Genomic DNA, 16,577 nt, shown 5'->3' with positions numbered 1-16,577 from the left:
TAGCTGCAAATGCCAGCACCTTCCCCCACAATATAGAAGCTTTTGAATTCTCAGGCCTCTGGATTGATGGCTACAAATGGGGCCCTAGGGATCTACCTCCCCAGAAAAAGTGAGAGAGAAGGACACAGCCTAAGGCTGACCCAGCTTTTGACCCACAAATTTGGTCTGCTGTGTCCCATGGGCCCTTCCAAACCAGATGGGGCCACACCATTGTTTGTCTTAAGAGCTAGCAAGAGATTAAAGAGATCCAACTCTCTCAATCTCCCTCTCTACTGACCAGGACTGGTTTTTGAGGTCACAAAGGGGAGAGAAATTACTTCCCACCTGGGAAATGAGAGGGGGCAGCCAGCAAAGTTTGGAGAACTGCCCCTGAGAAAGTGTCAATTACAAAGCTATTAGCCTCCAGACAGGAAACTTTGTCACAATGATCCAGTCAATGTTTCAGCAACACACTTCAACTGGACATTGAAAGAGGGTTACCAAAGATCGCCATCTGCTGGGTGACCAAGTATTTGCATGTGAGAAAATTAAAATTAAATAAGAAAGAGAGGCTTTTTCTGGCCTTTGCAATCTTCCTCCACAAAGCCCTAGGAAGCAGGTCTGCTCCCCATTACTGGGTTCATAGCCCAATTTGATCAACTAACCAGGACAATCCCAGAGACTCAGAACAGATTGAACCAAAAATCAAAGAATAGCAGTAACACATAGCCTCTTGCCACTAAAGCCCTATGAAAGAGGAAAAAAATTTAGCATCTGAGTAAACTCACCACCCTAATCAGATGCCTGGATATCAAAAATTACAAGCCATAGTAAGAAAATGTTAGAAATGGCCCAAGAAAAGGAATATATCAAAACTTCAGAAAAGATAGAAGATTTGAGACAATTAATCAATGTGATGAACACAAATTTCCAAAATCAAATTAATGACTTGAAAGACAAGGCATCCAAAGACATAAAGAATATTGAGAAAACACTAATCAGTGGCCGCCAGAGTTTCTGAAGGGACAGAGAGGGAAAATAGGTGCAATACCGGGTATTTTCAGGACATTGTAATTGTTCTGCATGACACTGCAGTGATTGGTATAGGCCATTATATATTTTGTCATAACCTATAAGATTGTGCAGGACAGAGGTTAAAAACTATAATGTAAATATAATCCACGGGTAGTAGCAATGCTTCAGTATGTGTTCTTCAATTGTAACGAATGTACCACACTAATGAAAGATGTTGTTAAGGTGGGAAAATGTGGACGGGGGAGAGGATGGGACATATGGGAATTCCCTATAATTTTTATGTGACATTTATGTAATCCAAAGCTTCTTTAAAAATAAAAATAATATTACAATAGAAGATACTGAGCTAACACAAAGAAGAATTTAAAAACCTGAACAGAAATGTAACAGAGCTCATGGGAATGAAAGACACAATAGGTAAGATCAAAACCACATTAGAGGCATACAACAGTAGATTCAAAATGACTGGAGAAAGAATAAGTCATATAGAAGACAGAATGCTGAAACTGAAGAGAAAAAAGAAGAAAGAAAGAAAAGAATGGAAAAAATAGAGCAGGGGTTTGGAGTTGAATGATAACATGAAATGCAACAACATACGTGTCAAGGGAATTCCAGAAGGAGAAAAGAAGGGAAAAGGGGCTGAAAGAATATTTGAGGATATAATAGCTGAAAATTTCCCAACTCACACAAAAGAAATGAACTTACATGTCCAAGAAGCTCAGTGTATCTCAATCAGAATAAATCTGAATAGACCCACTGCAAGAGTCATACTACTCAGAATGTCAAATGTCAAAGATACAGAGAAAATTCTGAGAGCAGCAAGGGAGAAGCAAATCATCACATACAAGGAACACCCAGTAAGACTTAGTGCAGACTTCTCATCAGAAACCATGGAGGCAAGAAGACAGCAGTATGATATGATACAAATAGGATATTGAAAGAGAAAAACTGCCAGCTGAGAATCCTTTATGCAGCAAAATTGTCCCTCAAATATGAAAGCCAGTGTAAAACATTCACAAACAAATAGAAACTAAGATAACTTATTAAAAAAACAAAAAGGATCTACCTTTGCAGAAAATATTAAAGGAAGAGTTACAGCCTGAAAGGAAAAGATAGGAGAGAGAGGTTTGGAAAACAGGATAGAAGAAGGAATAGCAGAAAGGATAACCAAAAGAGTAAAAAGACAGATGAAAACAAATCTTTGATACATGAAAACCAAAGAATAAAATGCTATAAGTAAATAATGTACGTACAGTAGCATTATTGAATGTGAATGGATTAAACTCCCCAGTCAAAAGATATAGGCTGACAGAATGGATTTTTAAAAAAGAACCATCCATATATTGCTTACTAGAGTTTCACCTTAGACCCAGGGATACAAACCAGCTGAAAGTGAAAGGTTGCAAAAAGATGCTTCACACAAACAGTAACCAAAAAAAGAGCAGAGCTAGCTATATTGGACAAAACTGACTTGAATTGCAAAAAAAAGTTATAAGAGATAGAGAAGACCATTATATATTAATATAAGGAACAATCCACCAGGAAGAAATAACAGTCATAAATGTCTATGCACCTAGCCAGGGTGCCCCAAAATACATGAGGCAAACTCTGACAAAACTAAAGGGAGAAATAGACACCTCTACCATAACAGTTGGAGACTTTGGCACACTAGTCATATCATTAGATAGAACAGTTAGAAGATCAACAAGGAAACAGAGAACTTGAACAATACATGTTAGGCCTAACAGACATATGCAGAATGTTGCACCCAAACTCAGTGGGTTATAATTCTTCCCAAGTGCACGTGGATCTTTCTCCAGGATAGACCACATGGTAGATCACAATACATTTCTCAAAAAATACAAAGAGACTGAAATTATACAAAGCACCTTCTCAGATCATAATGGAATGAAACTTCAAATCAATAATAGACAGGAACTAGGTAAATTCACAAATGTGTGGAAGCTAAGCAACACACTCTTAAATATTCAATGAGACAAAGAAGAAATTGCGGGAAGCAGACATGGCTCAACCAATAAAGTGTCTGGCTACCATATGGGAGTGTCCGGGGTTCGATACCCAGGGCCTCCTGACACATGCGGTGAGCTGGCCCATGCACAGAGCTGCTGCACACAAGGAGTGCCATGCCATGCAGGGCGGCCCTGCATGGGGGTGCCCCATGCACAAGGAGAGCCACCCTGCATGAAAAAAGCACAGCCCACCCAGTAGTGGCACTGCACACAAGGAGAGTTGATGCAGTAAAATGAAATAACAAAAAAGAGATGCAGTTTCCAGGTGCCACCGAGGGTGCCAGTGGACACAGAGAGCAGACGGGGGTGAAGAAGGGGAGAGACATAAATAAAATAAATCTTAAAAAGAAAAGAGTCCTTTAAAAAAAAGAAGAAATTGCAAGTGAAGTCAGTAAACATATTGAGACAAAGGAAAATGAGAACACAACTTATCAAAAGTTATGCGATACATTGAAGACAGTCTGGAGAGGGGAAATTTATAGCCCTAAACACCCATATTAAAAAGAAGAAAGAGCAAAAGTCAGAACAGGCTGAACTGGAGAAACTAGAAAAAGAACATCAAACCACTCCCAAAGCAAACAGAAGGAAGGGAGTAATAAAGATTAGAGCAGAAATAAATGAAATTGAGAATTAAAAAATAGAGAAAATCAACAAAACGAAAAGCTGGTTCTTTGAGATCAATAAAACTGACAAACCCCTAGCTAGACTAACAAAGAAGAGAGAAGATGCAAATAAACAAAACCAGAAAGGAAAGAGATGCAGCTATGACCCTGCAGAAATAAAAAAAGATTATAAGAGAATATAGTATGCGAACAAACTAGACAACCTCGATGAAATGGACAAATTCCTAGAAATCTACAAACAACCTACACTGAAGCTACAAGAAATACAAGAACTTAAATCATATTTGAAGATATTGAATCAGTCATCAAAAAACTCCTAACGCAGAAAAGTCCAGGACTAGATAACTTCACAGGTGAATTCTACCAAGCATTTTGAGAAGAATGAACACCAATCCTGTTTAAATTCTTCCAAAAAATTGAAGAGAAGGGAAAATTACTCAACATATTTTATGAAGCCAGCATCATCCCAATAACAAAACCAGATAAAGACACTGCAAGAAAAGAAAATTACAGACCAATCTCTAATCAATATAGATGCAAAAAGTTCTCAACAAAAATACTTGCCAATAGAATCTAATATATCAAAAGACTTAAAGATCATAACCAAGTGGGATTTATTACTAGTATGCAAGGGCGGTTCAACATGAGAAATCAATCAATGTAATACACATTAAGAAATTGAAAGAAAAAAACACATGATCATCTCAATTAATGCAGAAAAGGCATTCGACAAAATCCAGTATCCTTTCTGGATTAAAAAAACACTTTGAAAGTTAAGAGTAAAAGGAAAATCCCTCAAAAGGCATATATGAAAAACTCACAGTCAACACGGTACTTAACTGGGAAAGTTTGAAAGCTTTCCCTCCAAGATCAAGAATAAGACAAGGATGCCCACTCTCACCATTGTTATTCAACATTGTGCCAGAGTTCTAGCCAAAGCCATTAGACAAGAGAAGTAAAAAAAAAAAAAAAAAAAAAAAAGACATCCAAAAGGGAAAGAGGAAGTAAAACCCTCACTATTTGTGATGACATGATACTATATTTAGAAAATTCTGAAATGTCTATGACAAAGTTACTTGAAACAATAAATGAGTTCAGCAAAGTAGCAGGATATAAGATCAACATGCAAAAATCAATAATGTTTCTGTACACTAATATTAAATAATCCGAAGAGGAAATCAGGGGGGAAATTACATTTACAATAGCAAGAAAAAGATTCTAATACCTAGGAATCAATTTAACCAAAGAAGTACAGGAATTACATGCAGAGAACTACAAAATAATGTTAAAAGAAATCAATGAGGAACTAAACAAATTGGGTTTGATTTCCAGTGCTTCCTAAGGAAGACACCACAGAGAGCTGATGCTGCAACAAGCAGGCACCGCAAGAGCAGATGCAACCGCTGTAACAAGCAGATATTGCAACCGCTGCAACAAGCAGACTGCCACAATCAGCAGACACCGTAATCAGCAGAAGTCTCAACCACCACAATGAGCAGACACCACAGCCAGCAGGGAGTGGATGTGTTTCAGGGCTTTGGACACTTGCTTCCCACATGGGAGGTCCTGGGTTCAGTTCCTGGTGCCTCCTAGAGAAGATGAGCAGACACAGCAAGCACAACGAGCAGACAGACAAAGGAGCCATCTGGGAGCAAGTTAAAAATAAACAAACAAACAAACAAATAAATAAATCTTTATTTTAAAAAATAAGATTATATGCCATGATCAAGTGGGTTTTATCCCAGGTATGCAAGGGTGAGTCAACACAAGAAAATTAGTGTAATAAACCACATTGATAAATTGAAGAAGAAAAATTACATGATCCCTTTGAATGATGCAGAAAAGGCATTTGAAAAAATATAGCACATTTTCTTGATAGAAAATACTCCAAACGATAGGAATAGAAGAAAGCTTTCTCAAAATGGTAAAACACATAAGTGAAAAAACTAGTTAGCATTGTATTCAACGATGAAAGATTGAAAGCTTTCCTGCCGAGATCACTGACAAGACAAGGATGCGCACTGCCATCACTGTTATTCAACATTGTGCTAGAAGTTCCATCTAGAACCATTAGGCTAGATAAAGAAATAAAAGGCACCCAAATAGGAAAGGAAGAAGTAAAACTTTCACTATTTGCTGATGATATGATCCTATTTCCAGAAATTCCTGGAAATTCCACAGCACAGCTATTAGAACTAAAACACAAGTTCAGGAAAGTGGCAGGACACAAGATTAATACCCAAAAGTCAATAGCGTTTCTATACACTACTGATGTGGAATCTGAGGAGGAAATGAGAAAACAAATTCCATATTTGCAACTGAAAGAATCAAATATTTGCGAATAAACTTAACCAAGGACATAAAGGACCTATATTCAAAAGACTAGAATATTGCTAAAAGAAACCAAAGAAGACTTCAATAAATGTAAGGACATTCTGTGTTCCTGGATTGGAAGACTAAATATCGTTAGGATGTCAATTCTACCCAAACTGATTTACAGATTCAACACTACATTAAAAATCCTGGCACCCTTTTTATCTTCTCAGAAATGGAAAAGCCAATTATCAAATTTATTTGGAGGAGTAAGGGGCCCTCAGTAACCAAAACTGTCTTTAAAAAGAAGAGCAAAATTGGAGGACACTCACTTCCTGACTTGAAGTATACACTTAGCTACATCACTAAAAACATGGTACTGGCATAAAGACAGACAGATTGACCAATGAATCAAAAACTCAGAAATAGATCCTCATGTCTACAGGCAAGGGGCTTTTGACAAGCACTCAAGTCCTCCCAGCTGAGCCAGAACAGTCTCTTTAATAAATGGTGCTGGAAGAACTGGATATCCATATCCAAAAGAAAGAAAGAGGATCTCTATCTCACACCTTATTTTAAAAAATTAAATCAAAATGGATCAAGGACATAAATATAAAAGTGAGAACCATAAAACTCCCAAAATAAAATGTTCTGGAATTTGATAGTGGTGATGGATGCACAACTCTATGAATGTACTAAAAATCGCTGAATTGTACCTTTTTTAACATTTAACTTTATGGAATGTGAATTATGTCTCAATGAAGCTGTAAGAAAATCTTTGTCAGTAAAGTTAATGATGTCCCATTGTTAAAATTAATAAATAAAGAAAGAAAGACAAAAAAAAGAAAATGTAGGAACGCATCTACAAGATATTGTGATAGGCTGTATTTTCATAAACTTTACACCAAAAGCATGACCAACAAGAGAAAGATAAATGGGACCTCCTCAAAATTAAACACTTTTGTACCTCAAAGGATTTTGTCCAAAGGGTAAAAAGGCAGCTGACTCAATGGTAGAAAATAGTTGGCAATCACATATCTGATAAAGATTTAATATACATGCTATATAAAGAGATCATATAACTCAGCAATAGAAAGGCAAACTACCCAATGAAAAAATGGACAAAAGACTTGAAAAGACAATTGTCCAAAGAAGAAAAAAAATGGCAAAGAAACATGAAAAAATGTTATACAGCACTAGTGATTAAGGTAATGTAAATCAAAACTACAATGAAATATCATTTCATACCTGTTACACTGGCCGTTATTAAAAAGTCTGAAAATTGGAAGAGTTGGAGAGGATGCGGAGAGATAGGAATGCTTATTCACTGTTGGTGGAGATGTAGAATGGTATAGCCACTGTGGAGGACTGTTTGGCAGTTTCTAAAGAAGTCAAATATAGATTTGCCATGTGACCTGGCAATACCACTACTGGGTGTATACACAGAAGAACTGAGAGCAGTGACAAGAATAGATGGATGTTCATAGCATTATTCATGATGGCCAAAAGCTGGAAACAACCCCGCTGTCCATCAACTGATGAATGGATTAACAAATTGTGGTGTGTACACATGATGAAATATTAAGCAGCTTTAAGAAGAAATGAAGTCATGAAGCATGTGACAACATGGAAGAACCTGGAGGACATTATGATGAGTGAAGTAAACCAGACACAAAAGGACAAATACTGTATGGCTGCACTATTATGAACAAAATGTATTATGTAAACTCATGGAGTTAATAATTTAAATATAGGTCACCAGAAAATAGAATGAGGTTAGAGAATAGAGAGCTGAGGGTTAATTTGTACAGAATTGGTAAAAAGGTTGTTTGTAAATCTTTGGAAATAAATGTCTTTAGCATGTACTATTGTGAAAATAGTACATGCTAAAGACAGAAAATGTGGAACAGGTGAGAACACACCACGGTATTTGTAACTAGTAGAGCTATTATATGGCTATGAGAGTGGTTGAAAGGGTATGTTTAAGGTAATGTGTATTACTAGAAAGAAAGCTAAAAAATGTAACATGGGATTGTATAACAGTGAAACCTCATGTAAAATATGAATATGTGTGATACTGCATGCACACTGTAAATGCAAATATACTAGACAAAGAGCAGAACAGCTCTGTGTATGGCAGGTGAAGCATAGATTGAGAGGTGTTGAGTTTGGTTTGTTTGTTTGTTTATTATTATTGTTATTGCTGTTATTGGAATGATGAAAATGCTCCAAAAATGATTGAAGTGATGAATGGCACAACTATGTGATTATAATGAATACCAATGATTATATCCTTTGGAAGGATTTATGCTTTATTAATATGATTCAATAAAATAGAATTGTTTAAAAAAAACTAAGTTTGTTATCAGTTTAGAAATGCTCGCTAATTTTGATGGGACTAGCATCCAGGTGTTATTTCCTGAGTAACTTAATTTTTAAAACACATGGATCAAAAATGAAAGAGAACCCTCAGTTATGGCCCTAACCACTTCATTAATTTTAGGAACTCAAAGGTCTCATGAAGAAATATTTGTAGGGGATTACAGTTTCTTTGATTCCAGTTCAGTCTGTTTTTCTTCCATAAATTTTAGGAAAGTAAATTTCACTATGCTGCATTTGAGATTGGAAACAATAGTTACTTGGGTTTTGGATCAGGGTAATATTTTATTCTCTATTCTTTCCTCTACTTCCCTGTGGCCACATCAATCTTATAATTAAGAATCTCTAACAATTGTGATTGTTTTTCTCTTTTCCACCACGGATCAGGGCTCTTCTCAACAAAAGGTTCATTTCCATGGGGACGGGTGTGTTGGCCCATCTCAATTGTCAGAGGAGCCAAGAAACTGGTGATCTGGACATATCTGGAAACTCATCTTCAAAGTAGGTGCTGAGGCAATGTGGGAAGGTTGGGATTCGCTGGAAAACAGAGCCCCAGGGAGTGGATGACCACAGCATGTCCAAGGTCAGGGGCAGGAAGTGCAGGGCACTGCAGGTGCTGCCAAGTCACAGCCAAGATGGCTCATGGCCAAGACAGCTGTGTGAGGGGCAAGGCAGGCAGATCAGGAGGGAGGGGCCTCCCAGAACGAGCTCATCACCCGAATTCACAGGCCTTCCCCCTGTCGTGAAAACAACATGCGAAAGACAGAACTCATGGAACAGGGGGCCATACTGGCTATTAAATTTTTCTTCTCATTTCTCAGTTTTCCAAAAGTTTTCCCAGGTGTTTTAATAAGAGGAACATGTGATTGGAAGGAACAAGACAAATTCTTCTCAGCACATCAGAGCTGCTCACGATGTGCCACATGCCATGGCTCTGCCCACGTGGTGTGACTGGGGGCCCGGTGCCCAGCACTGACTCAGAGGGGACACCAGGGACCCCCAAGGGGGCACAGGAACCCCCAGTCCTCTTGGGAAGGACCCAGAAGCATTTCCAGGGCCGTCAGGTGGGCTCCGCCTGCACCAGGAACTCTCTTCTAGGTGAACTAGAAGGCACCCTCCATGGTTTTGGCTATCAGCACTGGGGAGCTCGGGCCCACCCACGCTGGGGAAGGGCAGGTAAAGGGGAACAGCACTCTCCTGAGTGGAGAGCCAGCGCCAAGGTCCTCCCTGTGCTCTGCCCACCTAGAGGAGCAGATGCCCACCAGTGCTGGAGAAGGGAGCAGTTCTGGGTCTACCAGGCGGCTGGGCAAGGCACTGACCCAGGAAAATGCAACCGTAACAACCGGAGGCAGCGAGGAGCTGGCAGGCAGAGGGTGCTGAGGGCCGCCCAGCAGCCCAGGCTCTGGGGAAGGCTCACCCAGCCCCAGCTCCCCGGGGGCCACCTGCCAGGCCCTCTGCTTCCTAAGGCTGCTCACCCTCGGCCACGTGCCTGGCACCTCAGTCCTGCCATGTAATAGGCTGCTTCTTACATTTTCACACAATTATTACGCCCTCAAGGGCACCTCCCCGTCTACTACGAGATCTTGCAACGACCATGGCCCGTGTTATAGGAAAGAAAACAGGCTCAGGAGCTAAGGCCCTGGGGCCTGGGCCTCAGACTCTGGAGCGCAGGCCTTGCCAGGGCTCCTCATCTCAGCTCAGGATGAGCCACCTTCCCTGCAGGGGCCAGTGGCCCAGGCAGGGTGCAGGGCCCAGACTGGCTGCCCATGCCCCCAGAGCCACCTGTGGCCTCCATCTTGGCCCTGGGGAGGGCTCCTTGCGAGGCAGAGCTCAGCCCTGCTCCAGGTGCCTGGGGTCTGTTTCCGGTCAGGGTGGGAGGGGGCCAGGCCCCTCACCCATCTGACTCTGTGTGGCATGCTGCCTCTGACCCTACTACGTCTACTGAAAGAGGCCAGCAAGGACAGGCAAGGCTAGGCATCTCAGAACCAACAGGTGCTGTGGGGTCACTCGGGACTCAGAGGCATCTGGGCAGGTACTTACCTTTGAACTTGGTTCTGCTGAACTTGAATCTGCAAATAATGTCCTTCTTATTCAGGGCATTCGCAAAGCCTCTTCCGTGCACCTTGATATCAGGGCTTTCTGCAAGGACAACGCGGAACAGGCTTGTGAGGACACACTCAGGGCTGTGTTCGCTTGGCTCTTCCTTTCAGGGCAGGCTGCCCCAGAACAAACACCCAAGGGGACTCAGGCAAGGAAGCAGCTGTGGGGACACCACCTCTGGGGGACACCGCCTCCAAGCAGCCTCTTCTCACCACTGATTCTTAGAAACCCTGACTGTGCCCTGCCAGGCCTCTCCTTAGGGTGAGCTCCGCCCCTGAAATCCCAAGGGGCTCCCTAAAGCCATGGGATGCTGGCAGTGGGCAGTCACCCCTTGCTTTACAGGTGAGAGCAGAGTTCGGCCCAGGTGCGGAGGGCCTCCCACACTCGCAGACCTGGCACCAAAAGTCACAGTCGAGCAGGTCCCCGCTGGCCGCGCTCAGCAGGGGCCCATGGCCATGGCTAGGGAGAGGGCTCCTGCCCAGTTCCCAGGTGGGCGCGGGGCTCAGGATTCCACATCAGGGAGGAGGCAGCTGCCGGCCAATGAGCAGGCGCCCCTGCCACACTGGGAGGCCCTTCTCCTCCTGCACTGAGCTTGGGCATGCTGGATGTCAGGCTTGGCCATGTCTTTCCTCCACACCTGAGCCACACTTGTCGGGCTCCCCGTCCTCTGATGCTGTGACTTGCAGGTTTCAAATGGCCGCTCAGTTTTGCGCAGCAGGGATGATGGCTAATTTTTTCTGTGTGACGTCCGTCTCATGTGTTCCTGTGCTCCACTGGCTGGTGCTGTGTCGAGGGGGCTCTAAATATGCTTTTCCTTTCTTCTTGTTCGTAAACATTTTTTTTTGAGAGGGGAAAAATGTACTTGCACACACATACCCACAAGCACCCTCACAGAGCCACTCACAAATGAGCAACTTCCTGCACACTTCAAACACACTCTCACACCACACATTCACACACACACAAACACATGCACACACATATAGACACCCAAATATAAACAAAGGCACATACACATGCATATGTGCACACACCACACATTCAAACACACATATTCATGCTCACACGTACATATGCATACATTGCAAATACACACACACTGCATGTACATAGACAGATACATACACAAACATGATTCTCACACACACCCATGAACACACAAACACACATGGATATGTGTGCATGCACATACACAACCCAAATACACACATACACATGCATGTACACACATGATGATATCCACATGCACCAACATATGAAGTCTGAAACACATACACACAAACATGCACGCATACACACATACAGGTTCATGCTCCTCTTACACTCGTATCTGTGCACAAAAGCATGCCTGCCCACACACACAATTGTTCTGGTCCACTAGGCTGCCGAAAGCAATATCCCAGAAATGGGTTGGCTTTTACAGTGGGGATTTATTAGCGTACAAGTTCACGGTTCTGAGCCTTGGAAAGGTCCAAATCAAGGCACCATCAAGATGGTACCTTCCTCCTGAAGACCGGCTGCCAGTGACCCTAGCCTCCTCTGTCACACTGCAAGGTCCTTGGTGGCATCTGCTGGTCTCCTCTTCCAGGCTGTGTTGCTTCCAGCTTCTTCCTTCCATGGCTTTCTCTCTTTGTGTGGATTTCATTGTCTTATAAGGGACTCCAATAAGAGGATTAAGACCCACCCTGAGCCAGGCCTTAACTGAAGGAACCTCATCAAAAGGCCCTACTTGCTATAGGTCCACACCCAAGGAATGGATCAGCTTTAAGAACATACTTTTCTGGGGTCTACACAGGTTCAGACCATCACACTCCACCCTGTGAACTCCAAAAAGACATGTTCTTGCCATATTGAAATACATTCATTCCATCACAACATCCCAGAAGCCTTAATTCATTTCAGTAACAATATTAAGTAAACTTATCATCAAAATCAGTTACAGCTGTCATCTGTCCTGGGGCACAATTTCTCTGGCTGTGGACCTGGGGACTCAGAGAACAAGTTACCTGCTTTCAAGAGACACAGAAGGGATAGTCATAGGGCCAACATTCCCACTGCCATAGGGAGAAATTGGAAGGAAAACAGGGGTCACGGGTCCCAAACAATTCCGAAACCCTTCAGGGCAGACCCATGAGATTTCCAGGTCTGAGAGTCGTTATGGAACAATGGTGTGACCTCAGGCCCTAGTACATCAGAAGCCCCACCCTTTCCAGGTGTTTGACAGGATCCCTGCCCACCCCAAACACTGGGGTGAAGGCTCCAGCATCATCAAATGTTGAGGTGACAGCCAGCTCTCAGCCCCACCTTGTCAAGCATCTGGGTGGCAAACAACCTCTCCATCATCCCCAAGGCATCTGAGAAATCTGGGGTGGTGGCACTCTTCCAACAACAAGGCAAAAGTTTGCTGCCTCCAAGCTCCTGGGCGTACTCACACCTTCACATAGCAGGGCTGACCTCCAAGCTCCTGGGCATACTCACACCTTCCACATGGCAGGGCTGACCTCCAGGCTCCCAAGCGCACTCACTCCTTCCATATAGCAGGGCTGACCTACAAGTTCCCAGGTATACTCACACCTTCCACATAGCAGGGCTGACCTCCAAGCTCCTGGGCATACTCACACCTTCCACATGGCAGGGCTGACCTCCAGGCTCCCAGGTGTACTCGCACCTTCCACATGGCAGGGCTGAACTCCAAGCTCGCGTTGTACTCACACCTTCCACATGGCAGGGCTGAGCTCCAAGCTCCTGTGTGTACTCTCACCTCCCACATGGCAGGGCTGACCTCCAAGCTCCCGGGCATTCTCACACCTCCACATGGCAGGGATGACCTCCAGGCTCCTGGGTGTACTCACACCTTCTACATGGCCTGGCTGGTCTGCTCTCTTGGCTGAATACTGTCTACAGTCCAGACCTCAGCTGCCATGGTTGTGCCTTTGAAGTCATTTTCCCATCAATCTACCCCATTTCTGTTCCTTATAGACCAAACCGGTAATGGCTCCATTCGTACAGATTTTGCAAAAAACTTGTTGGTTTCACAGGTAGAACACTGGGGTCCAGGCCATAAGACAAAAGATCTTCTGGAGATCCTCCCTGGATGTTTGCATTCCCAGTCCTGATGCACACTGATGACCAGCTCCCTGTTCAGAGATGTTTTCACATGGGGCACTATTCTCTGGAGACGCGCTTTCCAGAAGCTCAGAATTTACCAAGTCATCAATATCTGCTCTCTTTGTGCCCATCAGTTCAGTCCTCACTTATCCCTTTCCTCTCACATTTTACTATGAGCTTCAAGGAGAAGCCAGGCTGCATTTTCTACATTTAGTCTCAAATCTCCTCAGCTACATTTCCAAGCTTGCCATTTCCAAATTCTGTCATCTTCCATATGATATCAGGACTCAACTTTGCCAAATTCTCTGCCACTTTAAAACAAGAATCGCTTTCTTCCAGTTTGCAACGACACACTCATCATCTCTGAGTAAGGCCTCATCGGAAGTTCCTTTAGCATCTGTGTTTCTACCGACATTTTCTTCAAAGTACTCTGGGCCTTTCCTATCAAGCACCACCCAATTCTTCCCACCTCTACTTTTTATCCCATTTAATAGCTTTTTTTTTTTTTGTATTTTTTAATGTTATTGAATTATATCACTCATGCATAAACATAGATAAAGAATTAGTGTAAGAAACATAAACCTCATACAGGGGCTCTCATACCTCATCCTATCACCAATACCTTACATTGTTGTGGAGCATTTTTTACTCATGATTAAAGAGCATCCTTAAAATACTACTAATAACCAAAGAATCTTATATTTGGTTTATTTTTCCCTAACCCACCCTATTATTATTATTTTTTATGTTTATATAATTTATACATGAACACACATAAATAATATGTGTATAGAAAAGTTGTGAACTTACAAAGCAAACATGCATAACATCATACAGGGGTCTCATACATCAACTCACCACCAACATTTTGCATTGTTGTGAGACATCTGTTACAAATTATGAAAGAATATCTTCAAAATCTTACTCCTAACCATAGTCCTTATCTTTTATTTGGTATATTTTCCCCCCAAACCACCCTGCTATTATGTTTTTAATGTATTTTTATGATAGAAGTTACAAACTTACAAAACAATCATGTACATGTACAGAATGCTTATACAACATCCCTCTGTCAACACATCACACCATGGTGGAACATTTGTTACAGATTATGAGATAATATCATTGATCATTACTAGGTCCATAGCATATATTTGGCACACTTTTTCCATACTCAAACAGTATCAACACAGTACATCTTTAATATAGATGCATGAATATTACATCACTGCTGTTAACTACAGCACATAGGTCACTCCAATTGTTTTCCCGTGCTTCATCACATTCCCACCAACCTGCAGTAGTGATGTACTTCTGCTCTAGCTCACAAAGAACTCTTGCATCTGTACCATCAACCACAATTCCCACCCACCTCTGGTTTTACTGTGTGATTTAGTCCCTAGGTAATTCTCTAGCTTTCTGTCAATTGGCATTTACATTCCTAGACTACCCTTTTCAGCCACATTCCCATTTATAAACCCGCTGTTACTAACTGTAATGTGGTACCTTCAACTCTATACAGTTCCACACTTTTACAGTAAGGTTAATTAAAACTTTTACATACATTAAACATCAGTGGTATACCTCAGTCCTCCTCTTATCTCCTTTAAGACTCCACCACCTACCACCAGGTCTTAAAAATATTTTCCTACATTTTCTTCTAGAAACTTTATGGCTCCTGCTTTTACATTTAGATTTTTGATCCATTTTGAGTTAATTTTTGTAGAAAGTGTGAGATATAGGGGGGTCCTCTTTCCTTCTTTTGACTATGAAAATCTAGTTCTCTCAGCACCATTTGTTGAATGGACTGTTCTGCTCGAGTTGGAGGTGTTTGACAGGCTTGTCAAAAGTCACTAGACCATAGATGTGAGGGTCTTATTTTTGAACCATCAGTCTGGATCCATCGGTCTATGTGTCTGTCTTTATGCCAGGACCATGCTATTTTACCACTGTAGCTAGGTAATATGAATTAAAGACTGGAAGTGAGAGTCCACCAACTTCACTTTTCCTTTTAAGATGTTTCTGGTTATTAAAGACCCCTTACCCTTCCAATTAAATTGGATAAGTGTGTTTTCCATTTATTTTTTAAATGCTGGTAGAATTTTTATCAGGTTTGCATTGAATCTGTTTATCAGTTTGAGTAGAATTGATATCTTTAATGATATTTAGTTTTCCAATCTGTGAGCATGGAATGTTCTTCCAATTATTTAGGTCATTTTTTTTTTCCTTTTAACAATGAGTTGCAGGTTTCTGAATAAAAATGCTTTACATTGTTGGTTAAGTTTATTTCTAAATATTTGGGTTTTATCTTTTGTATTTTATTTTCACTATTCTTTTTACACCTTTACTTACTTTTACTGATATGTTCTTCATTTGTAGAATCTCTCTTAAGCCTCTCTCTCCTGTCTTTTCAGGCTCCTGCACTCCCTTTAGTATTTCCTGCAAAGCTGATTTCTTGGTTACAAACTCTCTCAGTCTCTGTTTATCTGTGAATGTTCTAAACTTTCCCTCATTTCTGAAAGACAATCTTGCTGGATATAAGATTCTTGGCTGGAAACTTTTCCTCTTGCAGTATCTTAAATATATCATACCACTGTCTTACAGCCTCTGTGGTTTCTAATACGAAATTGGCACTTAGTCTTATTGGGTGTCCTTTACATGTTATGCATTGCTTTTCTCTTGCTATTCTCAGAATTCTCCCTTCAACTTTGGCATTTGACATTCTGATTAGTATGTGCCTCACAGTTGGTCTATTTGGATTTATTCAGTTGGGAGTACATTGTGCTCCTTGGACATGGATATCTATGTTCTTCAATAGGATTGGGAAATTTCCTACCAGTATTTCTTCAAATATTCCTTATGCCCCCTTTCCTTCTCTTCTCCTTCTGGGACACCCATGACATGAATGTTTGCACTTCTCTTGCTGTTATTTAGTTCCCCAAGACCATGTTCAATTTTTTCCATTCTTTTCTTCATCTGTTCTTTTGTGTATTTGCTTTCAGAGTTCATT

The 16,577-nt window shown here is 41.5% G+C and overlaps 1 protein-coding gene across 1 annotated transcript in view; it reads right to left on the bottom strand.

Moving 5' to 3' along the window:
* The window catches only part of LOC131278899 (anthrax toxin receptor-like), a 56,857-nt gene that overhangs the window by 15,964 nt on the left and 24,316 nt on the right, over nucleotides 1–16,577 (bottom strand). Inside the window, exon 10 of the mRNA XM_058299538.1 lies at nucleotides 10,400–10,498. Coding sequence (XP_058155521.1) covers nucleotides 10,400–10,498 — 99 coding nt within the window. The remainder of the gene's footprint in view (nucleotides 1–10,399; nucleotides 10,499–16,577) is intronic.

This window comes from Dasypus novemcinctus, chromosome 6, assembly GCF_030445035.2.
Source record: "Dasypus novemcinctus isolate mDasNov1 chromosome 6, mDasNov1.1.hap2, whole genome shotgun sequence".
NCBI classification, from domain to species: Eukaryota; Metazoa; Chordata; class Mammalia; order Cingulata; family Dasypodidae; genus Dasypus; species Dasypus novemcinctus.
This window is presented reverse-complemented; position numbering and strand designations above follow the sequence as displayed.